The 21,315-nt window shown below is 43.4% G+C and overlaps 6 protein-coding genes and 1 long non-coding RNA gene across 7 annotated transcripts; 5 read left to right on the forward strand and 2 right to left on the reverse strand.

The window, feature by feature from the left end:
• The first annotated feature begins 322 nt into the window (after positions 1-322).
• On the forward strand, positions 323-1,425 carry LOC121952519. The gene is made up of 3 exons (XR_006106449.1): positions 323-455; positions 1,100-1,143; positions 1,333-1,425. It is a non-coding gene; the product is annotated as an uncharacterized LOC121952519 (long non-coding RNA).
• A 2,906-nt stretch (positions 1,426-4,331) lies between these two features.
• On the forward strand, positions 4,332-5,484 carry LOC121952514 (histone H2A-like). Its single transcript, XM_042499258.1, has one exon. It carries the CDS (start codon positions 4,346-4,348, stop codon positions 4,724-4,726), a length of 381 nt encoding a protein of 126 aa, XP_042355192.1. The 5' UTR covers positions 4,332-4,345; the 3' UTR covers positions 4,727-5,484.
• Positions 5,485-9,780: 4,296 nt separating this feature from the next.
• On the forward strand, positions 9,781-10,323 carry LOC121952517 (histone H4). The gene has a single exon (XM_042499262.1). It carries the CDS (start codon positions 10,012-10,014, stop codon positions 10,321-10,323), a length of 312 nt encoding a protein of 103 aa, XP_042355196.1. The 5' UTR covers positions 9,781-10,011.
• Positions 10,324-11,953: 1,630 nt separating this feature from the next.
• Positions 11,954-17,618, forward strand: LOC121952666 (nucleolar protein dao-5-like). Its single transcript, XM_042499467.1, has 4 exons — positions 11,954-12,605; positions 13,849-14,271; positions 16,515-16,692; positions 16,826-17,618. Exons 1-4 carry the CDS (start codon positions 12,033-12,035, stop codon positions 17,509-17,511), a joined length of 1,860 nt encoding a protein of 619 aa, XP_042355401.1. The 5' UTR covers positions 11,954-12,032; the 3' UTR covers positions 17,512-17,618.
• Positions 13,867-14,317, forward strand: LOC121952513 (histone H3). The gene has a single exon (XM_042499257.1). The coding sequence runs from the start codon at positions 13,867-13,869 to the stop codon at positions 14,275-14,277; it is 411 nt and encodes a 136-aa protein (XP_042355191.1). The 3' UTR covers positions 14,278-14,317.
• A 55-nt stretch (positions 17,619-17,673) lies between the features above and the next one.
• Positions 17,674-19,618, reverse strand: LOC121952516 (histone H2B 7-like). The gene has a single exon (XM_042499261.1). It carries the CDS (start codon positions 18,575-18,577, stop codon positions 18,206-18,208), a length of 372 nt encoding a protein of 123 aa, XP_042355195.1. The 5' UTR covers positions 18,578-19,618; the 3' UTR covers positions 17,674-18,205.
• A 27-nt stretch (positions 19,619-19,645) lies between these two features.
• Positions 19,646-20,358, reverse strand: LOC121952515 (histone H2A-like). Its single transcript, XM_042499260.1, has one exon. It carries the CDS (start codon positions 20,024-20,026, stop codon positions 19,646-19,648), a length of 381 nt encoding a protein of 126 aa, XP_042355194.1. The 5' UTR covers positions 20,027-20,358.
• Between the last annotated feature and the right edge of the window lie 957 nt (positions 20,359-21,315).

Here is a 21,315-nt window from a genome sequence, read left to right on the forward strand (position 1 = left end):
CCATCCATCATCCATCATCATCCATCCATCATCATCCATCCATCCATCCATCCATCCATCATCCATCATCATCCATCCATCCATCCATCCATCCATCCATCCATCCATCCATCCATCCATCCATCCATCCATCCATCATCCATCCATCCATCCATCCATCCATCCATCCATCCATCCATCCATCCATCCATCCATCCATCCATCCATCCATCCATCCATCATCCATCCATCCATCATCCATCCATCCATCCATCCATCCATCCATCCATCCATCCATCCATCATCATCATCCATCCATCCATCCATCCATCCATCCATCCATCCATCCATCCATCCATCCATCCATCCATCCATCCATCCATCCATCCATCCATCCATCCACATGGAGAACGATAAGCCTCCTCCGTACGTCCCTCAGGCCCCCGGCGGGCCCTCGGCCCCCGGCTATCCAGCGGGTTTGTCACTTTAAAAAAAAATGAATTTTTATTATTTATTTTTTATTTATTTATTTATTTATTTATAACATTTATGTTTACAATCAGGTTTTGTCTTTCGTTGTGATCATAGTTTTGGATTTATATAGCTATATATATATATATATATATATATATATATATATATATATATATATATATATATACATATATATATTTATGTTTGATGACTTTAATGTGAACATGTAAGGACTTTAATGAATTTATTAAAATATGTTATTCTAAAAATATATATCAATAAAAATAAAATAAATATATATATACTATATGTAACTATATTATATACTATACTATATTATAAATATCCAAATTCACTACGAAAATGTTCGACCTTTTGAAATTTTCAGCACTTTATTTCTAAAATATGATGACTTGATTGTGAAAATGTAAAGATCTGACTGCTTTTTTCCTGATATCATGATATTTTTTCTGACCTGAAAATGTTACTTTTTCATTTTTAATGTTTTTTTTAAAGTTTCACTCCGACTCACCGACTTTGAGTCCAAATGTTCAGAGTTGTGAAACAGTGTTTTGGTGTTGTGTCGGTCTGTTACCGTGGAAACGTGCAGTCGATGTGATCATGTGACCTGCTGTTGTCTCTGCAGCGTTGAGCGCTCAGCCTCAAGCCTTCCCCGGCATGCCATACCAGGTACCCAGCATGCACTGCTGCAGCCTCCCGTCTGCACAGAAAAAAATAAAAACGTCAACATTTTTTAAAAATCACCAAAAAGTTTTAAGTAAATACATAAATAAATGAGAAAAAATGCCAAAATGTTTCAAAGTACACACCCCGGGCCGCTCTGAGGTTTGGTGTGAAATGAGTCCGTCTCCTCTGCAGACTTTCCCCCAGACCTACACAGGAGGAGGAGACCAGACCTACTACCACGGACCACCTGGGCCCCCGGGGGGGCCCCGGGGCCCCCGGGGCCCTACGTAACTCAGCCCGGGTACCAGGGCTACCAGAGCGGGCCCCCTGGGACCTCTGGCCCCTGGGACGGCCCCAAGATGTACGGAGAGCAGCCAAAACACACAGGTGTGTCAAAGAGTCCAGACAAACACCGATCACACCTGTCTGTCTGTCCACACCTGTCTGTCTGTCTGTCCACACCTGTCTGTCTGTCCACACCTGTCTGTCTGTCTGTCCACACTGTCTGTCTGTCTGTCCACACCTGTCTGTCTGTCCACATCTGTCTGTCTGTCTGTCTGTCCACACCTGTCTGTCTGTCCACACCTGTCTGTCTGTCCACACCTGTCTGTCTGTCCACACCTGTCTGTCTGTTCACACCTGTCTGTCTGTCCACACCTGTCTCTGTTCACACCTGTCTGTCCACACCTGTCTGTCTGTCCACACCTGTCTGTCTGTCCACACCTCTCTGTCCACACCTGTCTGTCTGTCCACACCTGTCTGTCTGTCCACACCTCTCTGTCCACCTGTGTCTGTCCACACCTGTCTGTCTTTGCACACCTGTCCGCTCACACCTGTCTGTCCACATCTGTCCGTCCTCTCCGTGTCTCTCAGTGTTTCTGGTTGAGCGGACCCCGGAGGAAGATGACGGCGGCGGCGATGTTTTGGGAGCGTGTCTGGCAGGATGTCAAACTGCTCTGTGCTGCTGCTGCCTCTACGACCTGCTGAGCTAAAACCTACGATGACCTCTGACCTCTGCTGACCTCTGACCTATGGCCCTCACCACCACTGAATCTCCTCTTTCCCATAATGCACCAGGGCTGCACCTCACCCTCACCTTTGACCATCAAAGTCTGAACTGGACATCGCTGTGTCCAAGTGGACATTTGTGTCAAAATTAAGGAAACTGCCTGAAAGCTTTAAGATTTCTTTTCACATGAATAGGACAGATGTGGTCACAGCAACCTTTGACCTTTGACCACTAAAATCTTATCAGTTCATCGCTGTGTCCGAATGGATGTTTGTGCCAGGTTTAAAGAAATTCCCTTCAGGTGTTCATGAGCTACTGCACTCAAAAGAATGAGAAGTCGAAGTCCAAGTGACCTTCAATCACCAACTTCTGATCAAGTTCATAATAAAGTCTGAATGGATGTTTGTGCCAAATTTTACAAAACTGCATCATGGCCTTCTTAATATATCGCACTGAGAAAAATGAGACAGATGAGCTCACAGTGACCTTTGGCCAACAAATTATAATTCATTTACTGCTGAGTGAAAGTGGATGTTTGTGCCAAATTTGAAAAAAAAAAACAAACAAAAAACAACAACAACATAAAAACGTGTGTTTTAATTTTGACTAAAAAGCTGTTTTTACAGTCTTAACTTTGACCCTTCGAGTGCTCGGCGCCCCGTGACTGTTTTCATGTGTAAACGTGTTTGTTTGTTTTTCTGGCCAATAACAAGCTTCATGAAAGCGATGAAGAGCTGGTTCATCTTCTTCTTCTTCACCTTCTTCAGAATCTCAATCTGATCCCGAATGTCCGCAGAAACGTCCGGCACATGAATTATATCGTCGTTAAAATAAGAAATTATTATCAAATAAATAATTATTTCACTGGAGCAAAATATTTGTTATTATGAACAGAAGCACAAATAATAATCTTTGTTTCTTGGTTTTCTGTCACGACTTTAATACTGAAATAATTTGACTTCGTCTCTGTGAAGCGTTTGTTTATGAAATATATTTATTTAGAGTCACACAATGATTTCCTGATGATCTCACCTCAAAGCGTTTCTGTTAATGAAGCAGTTTTAACAACAAGCTGAAATCACCACACAGACAGGGACAGGGACAGACAGAGACAGAGGGACAGACAGAGACAGGGAGAGAGACAGAGGGACAGACAGAGACAGAGGGACAGACAGAGACAGAGGGAGAGAGACAGAGGGACAGACACAGAGACAAAGGGAGAGACACAGAGGGACAGACAGAGACAGAGGGACAGACACAGAGGGACAGACAGAGACAGAGGGACAGACAGAGACAGAGGGACAGACACAGAGGGGACAGACACAGACGGGACAGACACAGAGAGGACAGACACAGAGAGGACAGCTGTTTGTCTCACCTGGATCTGAAGAGGACTGCTCAGATATCAACAGGAAACCGTCTTCGTTTCTTCAGCGACTTCCGGTCGTCATCATCTCGGTGAGATCACCTGATGGACTGACGTCACAGTCCGGAGGGCGGTGCCTCGTGCACTAGAGTAAATACTTAAAGGGGGGGGGGACTTTTGACTCACAGCTGAGAGAGAAAATAAATAAATAAATACAAATTACATGGTAAAAAATATTTATTTTTAAACATTTTAGATTGTTATATTTGCAATATTCTAAAAGTACATTGACAAAAATGGACCTTCAAATTTTTCCAGTTATTGTAAGTTTTAACAATTTTAAATTTAAGTCCAGTTATGTATTTTATACTTGTAACACTACATCCATACTGTATTCAAAATTTTTTTTTAAAATGACGTTTGTAATCATTTCGACTTTATTCTGAAATTGAGGAACTTTTGGTTGCAACCTTGAGGCTGAAACAAAAAAAAATCTAAATATTATTCATTTCAACACACCATCTTCATCTGACATGATGAAAAAACAATTTATTTATGATTTTTCCCTGCTAAATATTAGGACTTTATTCTGATATCAAGACACTCCGGGAATTACGCTTCGAACTTCTACAGTTTATTCTGAAAATCTCGTAAAGCATGAAACGGAAACGCCGTAGTGTAAATAGGAAGCTAGGAGGAGCTCGTTCGTGATTGGGCGATCACAGTTTGACTCCGTCTGACCAATGAGCGCGCAGCAACGCGGTATATCATCTCGCTCCGGGCGGCGGCGCATATTTCCACTTTCATTGTGAGACATTTACAGAGAAAACATGTCCGGACGCGGAAAAGGCGGCAAAGTGAGAGCGAAGGCGAAAAGCCGGTCCTCCCGGGCCGGGCTGCAGTTCCCGGTGGGCCGCGTCCACAGGCTGCTGCGGAGAGGCAACTACGCTCAGCGGGTCGGCGCCGGGGCTCCGGTGTACCTGGCGGCGGTGCTGGAGTACCTGACCGCCGAGATTCTGGAGCTGGCCGGAAACGCGGCCCGCGACAACAAGAAGACCCGGATCATCCCCCGACACCTGCAGCTGGCGGTCCGCAACGACGAGGAGCTCAACAAACTGCTGGGCGGAGTGACCATCGCTCAGGGCGGCGTGCTGCCCAACATCCAGGCCGTCCTGCTGCCCAAGAAGACCGACAAGGGCCCCAAGAAGTAGACCGACACCGGGACTCACCGGGAACCCGGTTACACCCCGAAAACCACAACAACGGCTCTTTTAAGAGCCACACACCCGAAACTACAGAGCAAAAACCCGGAACCAGCTGTGACAGAGTCCCGCGATACAACACGCACATCGACCAAACGGCGTAATTTAAAGTATGAAAATTAAAAAAACAGAAGTAATTAATACCACTATCTACAAAAACAAACTTGATAGTAACTAAAGTACCAAAGTATCATGCAGTCAAAGTAAAATACTTGCATAATTGCCCTTTTATACCACTTTCAAATATAACAATTCAAAACCATGTAATTTGGAAATACTATTAACAAAAATTAATATAATTTTTTTTCAAGTTTTCTGTCAAACATTATTGTTAAATACTGTCTGTTCCTACTAGACTGTCTTTATTTGTTCTGTCTGGATTTTGCTGTTACTGAAGTAATTTGTACTTTTGACTATTTACATGTTATTTTCATATATACATTTTGGTCATTTCTAATTGAATATTTCTTTAAAACTGGCAAAGTTACAAGAAAAAGACCTGAAAATCAGTAAGTTAAAAAAATCAACAGACACCTGAAACTATCCAGACACCTGCTACCTGCTGAGACTCATTTTAACACAACGTTCACAATGAGCCCAAACAAGCTAAAGTATTCAGTAAACAAATGCATAAAAAAATGCAAAAGTAAATTTTAAAAAAATCAATCAATCAATAAATTACTAATGATCATAGTGAATAAATTAATCTACCATGTGCTTTGTAAATATTATCTACATAAACATTCTTGATGTGAACAAAAAAAGTTTATTATCAATGAGCATATCCCTGTAAAAAACCTCAAAGAGTTAAATCTGTTGATGGAACAAACCATGTCTCAAACTACAGATTCAATATTTGTAAGTTTTACTGACTCGTCAGAAGTTGTTGAGATCAAAAGTTGTAATTTGTTGAACACTTAGGGGGAAAAAAGATCAAATAAGATTAAATAAAATGAGATAATTTTTATTAGTCCCATTTGCATTATTACAGCAGCAAAGGCTAATCACAGCAGGTATGTGCAGATAAACAGAGCAAAGGAACAACATGAATTGTAAAAAAATCAACACACAAAACTCATATTAGTGCTGGGCATAGATTAATTTTTTTAATCTAGATTAATCTCACTGCAATCCTGTAGTTAATCTCGATTAATCTAGATTAAAATTATAGATTTGAATTTTGCCAAAGACATTCAAAATAATATCTATCTATCTAAATGATGAAAATGCATCACAAACTGCTTGAGAAAGCTGTTCTACTATAATATTTGGTAAAGAAAAATAATGTCCCATAAGATTTACTTTGGTGTTTAACTTTTTTTTATTTTGTTAAACACAGACATTTAGGAGCACAGGTTCTGTCTCCATGTGGAAAAAGCTTTTTCCTGCTAACTGGAATGAACAGCAGAGGGCGCAGCCTCTGATAACATGACCCTAACTGAACTGTGGGCCTACATTAGAGGTCATGAAGAAGACCATTAACGGTCAGCAGCTTTGTGACACGGCTTGAGCCAATCACTCCGGTCACTCAGGCAGACCAGCTTCCGCCTTGTTCGCGCCCCCTCCGCGTAATTCGACCAGGTATACATCCGCGCTTAAACAACAAAGTGAAATTGGTGCCTTGCTCACTGTATAGACCCAACTTAGTGAATAGTTTATCGCGCGATAAGAATCCCGCGTGAACGCAGCACATTAACGCCGTTAATGGCCCAGCACTAACTATATATATATATATATATATATATATATATATATATATATATATATATATATATATAAATAAAATGACGAATGAATCTACCTTCTCTATCTTTTATTTATTTTTATTATACAGTTTAAGTGCATTGATCAAAGGTTTATTGTTAAAATTAGTTTAAATAATTTTAAGTATACCATATAAAATGTGTAAAAATAAAGAAGAGAATATGAAATATATATATATATATATATATATAAAAGATAGATTCATTTTTTAAACAGGGTTCAAAAAATGAAAGAACGTGTATCCTTGATCCTGCTGCATCTTTGGGACATTAGTCAGAGGAAGGCGTGGTCGAGGAGCAGCTCTCGGTCAGTTGAGTCAGCCTCGCCCTAATGCCAGCTCTCCTCCCCCTCTTACTCTTTCGGTTGGTTTCTCCCCTCTGGTCTGACTGGCCGCTCGGCTTTTGGCGCTTGTGCAGATTCTCTCGAGGCCTTCTGCATTCAGTCCAAGGCCTAAACGACTTAATGATGTTGATGACTGCAATTAATATAAATAATATCATTGATTTAAAATCGAAATATGTTTCAAGTAAAAAATAAGAGCTGAGATAATTAACATGTACTAAAACACACCTGGGTGATAAACATAAGTCAACAGTGAGAAGTGCTTTCAGTATTAAAGCTTTAAATCAATCACATCAGCCAAAAGCTTCAACAGAGAGACTCTCACCATCATCACACAGACTCCACACTCTTCACGTTTCCAAAAACTCACCTGCTGAGACTCACCGAGACTCAAGACTCACCTGCTGAGACTCACCGGAGACTCAAGACTCACCGAGAATCATGATTCACCTGCTGAGACTCACCGAGACTCAAGACTCACCTGCTGAGACTCACTGAGACTCAAGACTCACCGAGAATCATGATTCACCTGCTGAGACTCACCGAGACTCAAGACTCACCTGCTGAGACTCACCGAGACTCAAGACTCACCTGCTGAGACTCACCAGCGACCTTTTTGTGTTGAACACAAAGATTTTCTCTGGGAGGACGAGTGTGAACCTCTGGATGTGGATCCATGTGGACCACGGGTTGTGGTGAGGACGGACTGGGACAAAGGGAAGACGTCTCAGATGAGACAAACACTAAACGGCCTGATTGGTTGAAAGCCCACTCACCACGGCAAGGTCCAGGCCACGAGTGGGAGGTTAGTGAGACGAGACGAAGACAGTTAGTGAAGACAGAGAGGGGGAGACCCAAAAAGACGAGACAAGTGGGAAAAGACATAGAACCGAGATGGAAAAACACGGACTCAGTGACTACATTTGCTTTTTATTGATATCTTTAACTGTTTTTTTTTTTATCTTTGAAAAGATGTTAAATCTTAAAAAGTTCATCATTAATATTATTAAAAAATAATAATAAATCTAGACTTCAAAAACAGTGTTTGTTGCTCGTTAGTTAATAGAGACAACACATTTTATCTTTGAAAAGATGTTCAATCTTTTTTTAAAAAAAAGTCCATTATTAATATTATTAAAAAACCCAGAAATCTAGACTTCCAAATTAGTGTTGGCAGTTTGTCGTTCGTTTACGCGATTGCAAAAAAAACCGAATAGAGACAACACCTTTCTGATGAGTATGCCACCGAGGCAAAACAGGGACTCAGTGACTTCACTTAATTTTTATTTTAAATATTTTTAAAGATTTTAAATCTTTAAAAATATTTTAATTCTTTGAAAAGGTGTTAAATCTTAAAAAGTTCATCATTAATATTATTTAAAAAAAAACATAAATCTAAACTTCAAAAACAGTGTTTGTTGCTCGTTAGTTAATAGAGACAACACATTTTATCTTTGAAAAGATGTTCAATCTTTTTTTAAAAAAAAGTCCATTATTAATATTATTAAAAAACCCAGAAATCTAGACTTCCAAATTAGTGTTGGCAGTTTGTCGTTCGTTTACGCGATTGCAAAAAAAACCGAATAGAGACAACACCTTTCTGATGAGCATGCTGTCGAGGGTTTCTCCGTTTATTTGAACAGATTGGAGCACTTTGTAAAAAATGTCAAGAATTTGGAGTACACTATAATTTTCTTGAGTCAAAAGATCAATTATTGGCCACATATTGTTAAATGAAATGCTGATGGTAACTTCACCTGCAGTGATTCGCAGCTGCTGTTGGTCCAGCTCCAAAGACCAGGAGATGTTTTCCAATCTCTCTCGAATTGAATTGACAGAGTTTCTGGGCCATTCTGTAAAAAAATTATCGATTCTTCTAGTTATTTGATATATTAGTCCATGAAATTCCATTGTCGATTCCATATCTTTTCGTAACTCCAGAGGACGCTCGGGTTTTTATGTGTCCCCCTGCTCTCTGATTGGACGATGATCGCCGTCTCACCCCATGACTCATTAAAAAGTTTGGCTGATGAAATCTGCGGAGACATTGCTCTCTTCTTTACTCACAAGCTCACATCAGGTCGAGGAGATTAACCCTTTCATGGTTCCTGTATCCTGTGGCGGGTCGCAACAAACTGTTTACTGCATAAAAAACACAAATGTTTACGTTTCACTCATTTAATGAATCTTTATTATAATCAGTGATTCATATTAATCTAAGTAGTAATAATGACAATCATTAGGACACAAAAAAAGAAATTACAGACCCTGATTTTATTTTCATGGTAAAAATAACGTAAAGTTGCAGTAAACTTATATAAACTATAAATATGCGCAATATTCTGTGGAAGTCAACTGTCCAAATTGTCTTTGATATGAGGATTAAGTGTTTTTTTTTTTGTTACGAAATTGATCTAATGGGAGAAATGACAATAAAAATAATAATGTAACACACATTTATATATATAGCAGTCTCTGTGAGGGTCTGAGGACGCTGTCAAGTCCTCTGGGACAAACTGGGATTTGGGCTTTAGAAATGAAACTGACCTGACTCGTCTGCCTGTTTCCTTAAGTTTCGTTGTGAGTGTTGATCGCGGTTACAGGAAGTGAAAGTCGCTCTCTGAGTGAGTGTGTGTGTGTGTGTGTGTGTGTGTGTGTGTGTGTGTGTTTAGGCTATAACATGTGGATCACTGTGTGTGTTTGGCTGGTGTCGGTTCGTTCCGGCGGGTGTTTAGCAGAAACACGGCCACTTCGGACTCTGATCTCTTTTCAGCATGTAGTATAGGCTACACACACCCACCCCCACACACACACACACACACACACACACACACACACACACACAGCAGCAGCTGAAAGTGGTGGCGCTGAAGCTGTAGTAATATCGTACCTCCTGTTGGGAGACATTTTCTTTCTTTCTTTCTCCCCTCAGCTCTCTTCATACCACCGCGAAACACTGAAACGTTGTCCTCCAGCCTGCTGCTGCCTGACGTGTCTCAAAGCGGCTGAGTTTGACTCCGCCCACCGAGACTCGGTCCTCTTTCACGTCCGCCGAACCGCTTTAACATCAGCCGGTCAAACGGCGGGAATCTCACTGTTTATGACGATCACACTGATCTCGATCAACCATGTCCGGCAGAGGAAAAGGCGGGAAGGGTCTCGGTAAAGGAGGCGCGAAGCGGCACCGTAAAGTTCTCCGTGACAACATCCAGGGGATCACCAAACCCGCCATCCGCCGTCTGGCTCGCCGCGGCGGAGTGAAGCGGATCTCCGGTCTGATCTACGAGGAGACCCGCGGGGTGCTGAAGGTGTTCCTGGAGAACGTGATCCGGGACGCCGTCACCTACACCGAGCACGCCAAGAGGAAGACGGTGACCGCCATGGACGTGGTGTACGCGCTGAAGAGGCAGGGCCGCACCCTGTACGGCTTCGGAGGCTAAAAACTACAAACGGCTGAGAAAAACTACAAACCAAAGGCTCTTTTCAGAGCCGCGCACTTTATTCTGAAGGGACACTTCCTGTTGACACACACACACACACACACACACACACACACACACACACACACACGATCACAAAGCAGCAGTCTTTATCCCGCCTTCATCATGTGAAACATCCAATTACAATCCAATCAGAGCAGCATTAGGACACTGATCAATAAAGAACAGTCCCTAAGGGTTATTAACAAAAGGTCTGTAGCAGTTATTCATTTTCAGGAACTGTTTATTAACAGTTCCTAAGAGTTAATAAGTCACTAGGTTAATAACAAACAGTCCCTCAGGGTTATTAACAGTCCCTAAAAGGTTAATAACAAACAGTCCCTAAGGGTTAATAACAAGCTGCAATAAGGTTTTACAGAAACATTTAAATGTAACATTCAGAGAACATTTTGAGGATGTTTCTCAGAGCCGATAATGTTCCTGTGAGGTTCAGTGCTGTTGAACGTTTGAGCTGTAACGTTGGCTTGTTGTTTTGGTGATGTTGTATCTGTAATTTTGCTTCAGATGCTGTTTTCCTTCTTTTTATTCTTTTTATTCACTCTGTTTTATTCTTATTGTATGAATGTCAGTTTCCATTTTATAATATGTATTCTGTGCTAAATTTTATGTCATCCTTGTTTTTATCTGACGTTATTATCAGGTGGATTTTATCCAGGTAGAGACACATTCTGTGTATTCTATTGTGATTTTATTTCTACGTGCAGGTTTTGTTCTCTCTTTTTGTCTTTTGTGTGTCTTCGTGTGAAGCATTTGGTGCATTTGATGCCTGTTGTGAAGCGCGTTGGGCTGCATTTCTTGTATGAAGAGTGCTATATAAAACGTTCCCATAATGTTACATGAGAGCAAAGTTAGAACGTTTTCAAAGCAGCATTCAGAACATGTTATTGATGAGAGATTACACAAACAAACAAACAATAACAAAAACAATACAAAACATTTTGACGTTTTTTTGTCTCTATGGGGAATGTGACCCTGAATTTCAGAGGAACGTTTTGGGAACTAAAAGAAAACGTTGCAGAAACGTTGCTCGGAGGGTTTTTGGTCCAAACTTTGCTGGCTGGGTTTCACCTGATCACTGTGACGTCATCACCTCAGGCTCTACCTGCGACAGGTAACCGCCCCCCTCTTCCTCCCTGTGTTTACCACCACCCCAAAACCCACCGATTAACGTCCAAAAAACCTCATGACTGCGGTGTCCTCGGCTTTAATGTGTCCTCGGGTGTCTCTGCCAGCTGCTGCACCGAATATCCGTCTCACACGCGCCGCTTTGAGACGATTTTAGAGGCGAAATGTGGAGAAAACTCAGCGCTCACAGTGCAGAGCGACGGCGCGTCGGAGCGGTTTGGAGCCTCCTGGAATGAATTCAAGGAGTCCTGGAGGACAGACACGAGCTCGGTGTGAAGACAGGGACGGTCTCTGTCCGCTGCAGCGACACCGGGGTTTTCAAACGGTTCTCCGGGGCGGATTTTAAACCCAAAATGTGGAGGAGAAAACACAAAGTGACGGCGGTCCTCAGCGGGGCGGCGGCTTCACTCTCCACGGTTCTCACCTGCTTCATAAATGCGCCGTCTGACAGCTGAAGAGACACAGAGACACAGAGACACAAAGCGACACAAAGCGACAGCCAGCGGAGACGCACAGACTCACAGATGTCGGATCCGGCTCCAGCGGCCCCCCCGGCCAAAGACAAAGCCCCGCGGAAGAAGGTGCGCCCCCGCCCCAAGAAAGATGGACTGTCCCTCCCGAAGATGATCCTCAGCGCGGTGGGTGAGTCCAATAGCCGCAGGGGGGTGTCCTTAGTGAAGATCAAGAAGTACCTGATCGGGAAAAACTTTGACGTGGTCAAGAACCGGACACGCATCATCCAGACACTCCGGAGGTTGGTGGCCAAAGGTCTTCTGAAGCAGGTCAAAGGTCAGGGGGCGTCCGGCTCCTTCACGCTCCCCAAAGTGGAGCCCAAACCAAAGAAGAAGACGGGGGTGAAGAAAACTACCAAACCAAAGTCACCGGCCAAAAAAGTCACCAAACCAGCAAAGAAGCCCAAGAAACCAGCAGCCAAGTCGCCGGCCAAGAAAGCTGCCAAAAAGAAGCTGCTGAAGAAGAAACCAAAGAAGGCCCAGCTGAAAAAGAAGACCCCCAAAAAGACCGCGTCCAAAAAGCAAACAGTGAAAAAGCGTCCCGCAAAGAAACCCATGGCCAAAAAACCTTCAAAGAAACCTGCAGCGAAGAAGAAATGAAGCTACTCTGAAATCTGAAAAACGAAAGAAACAAAAGGCTCTTTTAAGAGCCGCCAACTTTTCTACTGAACAACAGCTCTGACAATCCCAAATCATATTCATATTTAATAACAGCTCCGACAATCCCAAATCATATTCATATTTAATAACAGCTCCGACAATCCCAAATCATATTCATATTTAATAACAGCTCCGACAATCCCAAATCATATTCATATTTAATAACAGCTCCGACAATCCCAAAATCTGATTTTCTTTATTTTCAGTTTATGGTACATTATTCTCTTATTGCCGGTTCTGGAGTGGAAACGTCACTTGCATAATATATATTGTATAATATTGTAATACAATACAATTATTATACAATATTGTGTATTGTATAAAACAATACAAAACCAATAACAATATAAACCAAATATTAATTCTTTTCTGTGTTTTCAGTGTGTTAGTTTTTGTAGATGTAATACATTTCCTTGATTTAGAGTTTTTAAAAAATGTGATAAACAGTTTGAATTAAATTATTAAAAATGAGTGTTTGTCCTCATGAAACTGGTGCCGTCAATGTCTTCTGTTTGTCTCTGTTCTGTTTGTCTCTGCTCTCTGTTTGTCTCTGTGTCTTCTGCTTGTGCCCGTCTTCAGCCGATATCCTGCCATTGTCTCCGTGTCTCTCCTTGTCTCACTGTGTCTGTGTCTCTCCCTGTCTCACTGTCTGTGTCTCTCCCTGTCTCACTGTGTGTGTGTCTCTTCCTGTCTCACTGTCTCTTCCTGTCTCACTGTGTCCCTCCCTGTCTCACTGTCTCTGTGTCTCTCCCTGTCTCACTGTGTGTGTCTCTTCCTGTCTCACTGTGTCTGTGTCTCTTCCTGTCTCACTGTGTCGCTCCCTGTCTCACTGTCTCTGTGTCTCTCCCTGTCTCACTGTGTGTGTGTCTCTCCCTGTCTCACTGTGTGTGTGTCTCTCCCTGTCTCACTGTGTCTGTGTCTCTTCCTGTCTCACTGTGTCGCTCTCTGTCTCACTGTCTCTGTGTCTCTCTGTGTCTGTCTCTCCCTGTCTGTCTGTGTCTTCCGTTTGTCCCTCCGCTGTGTCTCGCGGGCGTCTTTGTTTAAATTTTTTCTGTCCAATCACCGTTGAGGCTCAGCGCGCGCGCGGCCCGTCCTGGACCAATGAGCGGCGGCCTGTCTCTGGCGGCGGCTTTATAAAGTGGCCGCCGCGTCCTTCGCGGACAGACAGAGACAGACAGAGATAGAGATGGCTAGGACAAAGCAAACCGCCCGTAAGTCCACCGGAGGAAAAGCTCCCCGGAAGCAGCTGGCGACCAAAGCCGCCCGGAAGAGCGCCCCGGCCACCGGCGGAGTCAAGAAGCCGCACCGTTACCGGCCCGGTACTGTGGCTCTTCGAGAGATCCGCCGCTACCAGAAATCCACCGAGCTGCTTATCCGCAAGCTGCCCTTCCAGCGCCTGGTCCGGGAGATCGCCCAGGACTTCAAGACCGACCTGCGCTTTCAGAGCTCCGCCGTCATGGCTCTGCAGGAGGCCAGCGAGGCGTACCTGGTCGGACTCTTCGAGGACACCAATCTGTGCGCGATCCACGCCAAGAGGGTCACCATCATGCCCAAGGACATCCAGCTGGCCCGCAGGATCCGCGGAGAGAGGGCCTGAACCGGGACCGCCCACACACCCGAACCGGATCAGACCACAACGGACACAAAGGCTCTTTTAAGAGCCACACACACACACCGAGAGAGCTACACGTCCTTAGCCACACACACACACACACACACACACACACACACACACACACACACACGGAGGGGGCAGACTGTGTGTTAATAATAACAATAATATTGAGTCAAACGCAAACAGCGACTCTTTCCTGCTTATTTGGGGGATGATTGTTGACAAACTTTAGCAAAAAGTATTGAACGTTTCCCGCTCTGCGGTCCACGTTACACCTGAGCCCTCGAGAGCCGAGACCAACAGAGCTCCTCCTCCTTCTCCTCCGTCACGCTTTTGTTTAAGTATTCGCTCTTTTTTTAGTTTCACACGGTTCCGTCTCAGTCAGTCTCACTCGGTCAGTGTCCTGTCCCTGTCCCTGTCCCTGTCCCTGTCCTGCTCTGTCCACGAAGTAGCTGCAGGGTCCCGTTCTTGTTTTGCTCTGCGTTCATTAGGTCCTTAAAAAAAGAAACCACATCGTTACACGGCAACAAAAAAAGCGTGTAAATGCATAAATAGAGAAGCTGAGCGGGTAAACAGGTCAGCTGTGGGTTAGGGTAACTTCCGTTACCGGAGCCGGCAGCGCTGAGTGATGCTGAGAGGAGGATTTTATAACAAAACATTTCAATGTTCACTAACTAACTTTAGCAGAGCGGAGGCCGATCGTCCTCAGGTCACACAGCCGATAAAGATACCAAACAGTCACCAAAGTGGATCCGTGCACCACATCCTACCAGAACCAAACCAGGAGCGGTTCTGATTTGTTTTGATTGACACCTGGTTGGTTTTCCAGAGAGCAGGTGATGTGAAACCTCTGAGCACGTTGACCCTGAGAGGAGGGAAACCGTTATCTGTCAAACTGAGTCGGTCACCATGGTAACTGACCGTGTTTCTACCTGTCTCCTCCCACCTGAAGCACACTGTCAGACACGGTCCGTGTTTCTGCAGCCTGATCGATATCGAAGCAGAATTCTTTCAGTGTGGTATTTTGTTATAACGGCACAGGTTTTCATTACAATCAGTCGTTTATCTTAATAACGTCCTGCTGCCGCACATGTCTAATCTCACACAGCGCAGACGTGCGCTCACGTCAGAGCATTTTGTGCATCGTGCTACGTTTTTCTTATTAGTATTTCATTGAATTTTCATACACACATCACCACATTTTAGTGTACCAATCAATGACTCCAACAGGTATAACATAAATACAATTTTGAAGGAAATATAAAATTAATATATTTAAAATAATAATAAAAAACCTTAAATCAAATTTAAAAAAGCAAACATACCAACATACAATAAAAGACAGTGAACCAAATCAATAATAAATATCAGTTAATAAAAGTCCCGTCCCCACACGTGTGTCACCATAATCTAACCCACAATCATCACAGTAACTCTCAGGCCCATAAACAAAACTCCTGTGGTGTTTTTGCTGTGAGCTTTATATCAATATTAAATATGAATGTCCTCAGCAGGACATGAGTCCAGAGGACATTTATGTGTCCAAACAGCATCCTGTTGGCCTTTAAACGACTACACGTTCAAACGGCCGCCGAACGAAGATTTACTCCGTTTAACGCGCCGAACTCAGAGTGAACACGCTCACAGCTGATTGGACGGATTCAGATCAGCTGATCTGGACCCCAAAACTCAAGAGTTTCTGGTCTCAGAGTTCAGAGTCACTCAGAGTCTGATCAGAAACCTGCTGATAAACCTACCAGACTCTACTGTCAGTGTGGCGCGAAACGGTTTCAAAACAAAAACAACACAAAAGTTTCAAATGTGCTCTACCGAGCAATTTTATTATTATGTTAGTTTTTAAAGGATGATTGTACATGTACTAACGTGTGTGTGTGTGTGTGTGTGTGTTTTCCTCATTTCTGCCTCTATACAGCCTCTGATCTGTTTCTCCTAAAAAACAAAAAAACCTGCAGTACACACGGAACTTCTGATAGACACGAAATGTCTCGTGTGACGGAGCCGATCACCTGAGGACACGCGCTCCGTGACACCTGCTGATATATATATATATATATTCTTATGATGGGACTTTATCATTTGTCAGTGAAGTGTTTGTGTCGCAGTGTCCCCGCTGAGGAGACAGCTTGTCCTCGGAGACACGGAGCAGCTCCAACAGGAAGTGAGCTGCAGTCGTCAGATAGCGGCACTTTGAGACAAAGCGGCGGGAGCCGCGGCGCGGCGCGGCGCCGCTCCCGGCGGTGACCGGCGGAGGTTCGGAGGCTCCCCGGACTGAAAGCGGAGAGAAGCGGAGCTCCGCGGCCTCAGCGCGAGGAGACGGCGGTCCGGTGCCGGCCCGGGCCCCGGCGGTTCTCACGGCCCGTTCGGGGCCGGTGATCGGTGCGGAGAAAACACGAGCTGCCGCGCGGCTTCAGGGCCGCACGAGGACGGAGCGGCGGGTTGAGTCTCCACGGTTCTCATGGCGTGTTTAAGAGCAGCGTCCCGCTCAGACCTCCTCAGTCTCTGTGAGGAGGAGCCGCCTGCAGCATGGCAGACCCCGAGCAAGCACCCGCCGCCGCAGCCGGCGCCGCCCCGGCGGCCAAACCGGCCAAAACCACCAAAGCCAAATCCGCCAAGAGCCCCAAAAAGAAGTCCACCAGGAGGCCCAGACCCGGCGTCCAGGGGCTCATCGTGTCATTTATAACTGCGTCCGCTGAGAAGGGCGGCGTGTCCCGGGTCTCCATTAAGAAGGGTCTGATGGACAAATACGACGTGGATAAGAACAAAGTCCGCTTCAACACCGCCATCAGGAAGCTGCTGGAGAAGGGGATTCTGGTTCAGGTCAAAGGCAAATTCAAGCTGAGCAAGAAAGCGGAGCAGAAGACCGCAAAGAAACCCGCCAAGAAGAGCGCAGCGGCCAAGAGGCCAAATGCGGCCGCAAAGAAGTCTCTGACGAAGGTGAGGAAACCTGCGAAGACCACGAGCCCGAGGAAGACCGCCAAGAAGGCCAAGAAACCTGCAGCTAAAAAACCCACCGCTAAGGGACCAGCAGCCAAAACACCAGCAGCCAAAAAAGCAGCCAAGAAACCTACAGCCAAGAAACCTGCAGCCAAGAAACCTGCAGCCAAGAAACCTGCAGCCAAGAAACCTACAGCCAAAAAACCTGCAGCTAAGAAGACCGCCAAACCCAAACCGAAGAAAGCACCGAAGAAGAAGTGAGTCTGGGTTGACACACCAACAAAAAGGCTCTTTTAAGAGCCACACACCCCGACTGTAGAGAGCAGGTCCACCTGTGTGTTTATACACCTGTCTATACAATACACACCTGCATATACACACCTGTGTTCAGCCGTTTATCACGGATCATCACCGGTTCATTCGGTCAGTAATTTAGGGACTGAGTTATTATTATTATTATTATTTTAATGATACTAAGAAAACAATTCAAAAGACAGACCTGTTAAAGTGTAAAGAAACTTTAACTTAAAGTGTTCAGATCTGTAACGAGTTCCAGCTGTTCACTAAAGTCTTAATTCTGTTTTTCACTTACACACAACTGCAGTTTAAGAGGACATTACCTGAAAACAAACTATTGTATTAACTTACAAACACGCAAATATTGGTTGAAATATTGATGCTTTCTTTTACACTCATGGATTTAAAAAATTCTTCCAGCAGTTCAGGTTAATCAAGTTAATTAAAATAATTTATTTTTTTCAAACATATGCAACATTGTTTTTGAAAGTATTTTAAATGTGGAGGACTTTATTCATGCGTGAGGATGTCCCGCAATGATTTAATAAGACGATGAACAGGATCCTGTCTGTAGATTTGAGTGTGTGGCTCTGAAAAGAGCCTTGTTGTTGTTGTTGTTGTTGTTGTTGTTGTTGTTGTTTACAGGTGAGCTTCCTGTTTACTTGGAGCTGGTGTACTTGGTGACGGCCTTGGTGCCCTCGGACACGGCGTGCTTGGCCAGCTCCCCGGGCAGCAGCAGGCGCACGGCGGTCTGGATCTCGCGGGAGGTGATGGTGGAGCGCTTGTTGTAAAGAGCCAGGCGCGAGGCCTCACCGGCGATGCGCTCAAAGATGTCCCCGACGAAAGAGTTCATGATGCTCATGGCTTTGGAGGAGATGCCGGTGTCGGGGTGGACCTGCTTCAGTACCTTGTAGACGTAGATGGCGTAGCTCTCCCTCCTGCCCCTCCTCCTCTTCTTGCTGCCCGGTTTGGTGGTTTTAGAAACGGCTTTCTTCGCGCCCTTCTTGGGGGCTTTCTGCTGCTCAGGCATTTTCTTTCGGAGTGCTTTTGTCTCAAAGTGTGACTTTTCTTAACGCGGAGAAGTTTATTTTATAATGCGCTTCATGCAAATTGCTCTGCGCTGTTGCTCGCACAGGATTGGCGGAATTATCGGACGCGTCTGAGCATGCACCAAACAGTGACTGAGGCTGTAAACACCGCAACAGTTTGTCCCTGAAAACGGCCTGACGGGCTGTGAAACGATATTAACCCTTCCTGTTAACACTCTAATTTACAACCACTTTAGAACAAATATGTCCACGTTCATATAGTTATTACATATAAGTATTATTTCCCCATTGTGGGTGGTTAAATCTCTCAATAAACCTCAGTACTGATCAGAATTACCAAATATTTAAATGTACAGGTGACTTTAAGCCTTTAAATGCTGATTTCATTACACACATCACTGTCGCTTTGTATGAAAGTCAAAGGTCAATACGTTGATTGTAGCCTATAGAAAGTAACGAGTAACGAGCAGAATCTATGAATAAAAATAATAAACGGAAACCATTACAGGATTGACTATATTGTTCAAAACCAGACAGAAATGAAATAAAAACAGTCAAGTATGAGCGCTCACCGGTTTCCGGTTTTCGTGATAAAGTCAGTATGTTTGCAGAACAGTTTTGACATCATGGAGGCTGTGAGTTGTAAACGGTTCGTTTTGATAATATTTCCATGTCAGGTATTATTGAGAGATGGTTTTAGAGAATCTCTCCTTAATTCGACACATTTCACACTGAAAACGAAAGAAAATCCTTAATTTGACAACGAAAAGCTTGAACGTTTCTGCCGAGTGTTACAGAATTAAGGATCCTAACAGTCAGAAATGAGGTTTATTGTCGTTCATATCGAAATATAGTTTTTCTATAAATGAAATTTGCTTGATAACTTTTAAAAACATAATTCGCTTTGGTCGATGTGCGTGTTGTATCGCGGGACTCTGTCACAGCTGGTTCCGGGTTTTTGCTCTGTAGTTTCGGGTGTGTGGCTCTTAAAAGAGCCGTTGTTGTGGTTTTCGGGGTGTAACCGGGTTCCTGGTGAGTCCCGGTGCAGTCTACTTCTTGGGGCCCTTGTCGGTCTTCTTGGGCAGCAGGACGGCCTGGATGTTGGGCAGCACGCCGCCCTGAGCGATGGTCACTCCGCCCAGCAGCTTGTTGAGCTCCTCGTCGTTGCGGACCGCCAGCTGCAGGTGTCGGGGGATGATCCGGGTCTTCTTGTTGTCGCGGGCCGCGTTTCCGGCCAGCTCCAGGATCTCGGCGGTCAGGTACTCCAGCACCGCCGCCAGGTACACCGGAGCCCCGGCGCCGACCCGCTGAGCGTAGTTGCCCCTCCGCAGCAGCCTGTGGACGCGGCCCACCGGGAACTGCAGCCCGGCCCGGGAGGACCGGCTCTTCGCCTTCGCTCTCACTTTGCCGCCTTTTCCGCGTCCGGACATGTTTTTTTCTGCTACTGTCGAAGCCGAAAATAATAAAACTTCACCGAGTACACGGAGCGTATGTTTTCACTCAGCTGCTCTCTGATTGGCCAGGCTGAGCGGCAAGATGATTGTCCAATCAGAGAAGAGCTCACGTCAAGTTCCCTTATTTAGTATTACACTTCTGCTTTATGCTGTTACTTCAAAATAAAACGCGACGGCTTAAAACGGAGGTGTACATATGCATATGCATATATAATAACATAATATTCAGAATGTATTACTAACATTGTTAACAAAAGCTTTGCATTATTTTATGAGTAAATTATGTAACAGATTTTTTTTGAGGAAAAGGCGCCTCTCTTAACCCTTTGAAACCACATAATTTCTTTCAAAATCAAGAAAGTACAAGAACATTTCTGGAAATTAGGAAAAAAAAACAACAACCCCAAAACAATTAATAATAATTTAATTAAATTAAAACAAAAAAAAAACGACATGGAAATGACCTGGGAGAAGTTACTGAAAAACTCAAATAATTCAGTGATATGATTTAAATATTAAATCTTTAATTTTAGATATATTCCTCACTAGTTTTTTCAACTTGACTTCTTTTTTCATTTGAAAACTTCTTCTTACCAAGTGGCTTTTTTGTGTTTTCGGAATAAATCTAACCAAAGTGCTCAGAGTTTTTAAAGGGTTAACTGCTTTTTAAGACATATTGAAAAGTACATACATACTATTTAATTGTTCATTAATAATAAAAACTCTCCATGCATATATTAACTGTCATATAGTTTTTTTTGTTGTTGTCTTTATTTTCAGCTTTAGTTTCTTTTTTTAGTAAGAAATATTCCACTAAGTGCAAATAATAATAATAATAATAATAATAATAATAATAATAATAATAATAATAATAATAATAATAATAATGAAATCAAAGTAAATCAATAAAATAAAATTAATAATTAAATTCACATAAGTATTTTGAAAAAACTAGGGGGAAATGTCTTGGCAGTAGCTTAGAAAAAATTACATTATAGTTATCGTAATGTCATATTTGAAATTATGAAATTATATTACCAAATTATTATATTTTTTCAAGCAATTTTTCCAGGTCATTTCCTATTTTTTGTAGGTTTGCTAATTTCTTGCTCATTTTTGGGTCATTTTCCTCTGTAGATTTCCATTTCCTGCTTCTTCTCATGTTTCTGAAATGAATTAATTCCCAGGTTTTGAAAAGTTAAATGTTTGAACGTCTGAGCAAATGTATTTGATATTATATATAATATCTGACAGACTTTATTTTT

This window comes from Plectropomus leopardus, chromosome 13 (genome assembly GCF_008729295.1).
Source record: "Plectropomus leopardus isolate mb chromosome 13, YSFRI_Pleo_2.0, whole genome shotgun sequence".
NCBI lineage: Eukaryota > Metazoa > Chordata > Actinopteri > Perciformes > Serranidae > Plectropomus > Plectropomus leopardus.

Bases quoted from the DNA above. Each gene is read 5' to 3' on its own strand.
- LOC121952514 (XM_042499258.1), top strand. From the start codon at position 4,346: ATGTCCGGACGCGGAAAAGGCGGCAAAGTGAGAGCGAAGGCGAAAAGC.
- LOC121952517 (XM_042499262.1), top strand. From the start codon at position 10,012: ATGTCCGGCAGAGGAAAAGGCGGGAAGGGTCTCGGTAAAGGAGGCGCG.
- LOC121952666 (XM_042499467.1), top strand. From the start codon at position 12,033: ATGTCGGATCCGGCTCCAGCGGCCCCCCCGGCCAAAGACAAAGCCCCG. The intron at 14,272-16,514 runs GCCTGAACCGGG...TTTGAGACAAAG, and splicing joins GCAGGATCCGCGGAGAGAGG to CGGCGGGAGCCGCGGCGCGG. The intron at 16,693-16,825 runs GTGCGGAGAAAA...CTCTGTGAGGAG, and splicing joins CCGTTCGGGGCCGGTGATCG to GAGCCGCCTGCAGCATGGCA.
- LOC121952513 (XM_042499257.1), top strand. From the start codon at position 13,867: ATGGCTAGGACAAAGCAAACCGCCCGTAAGTCCACCGGAGGAAAAGCT.
- LOC121952516 (XM_042499261.1), bottom strand. From the start codon at position 18,577: ATGCCTGAGCAGCAGAAAGCCCCCAAGAAGGGCGCGAAGAAAGCCGTT.
- LOC121952515 (XM_042499260.1), bottom strand. From the start codon at position 20,026: ATGTCCGGACGCGGAAAAGGCGGCAAAGTGAGAGCGAAGGCGAAGAGC.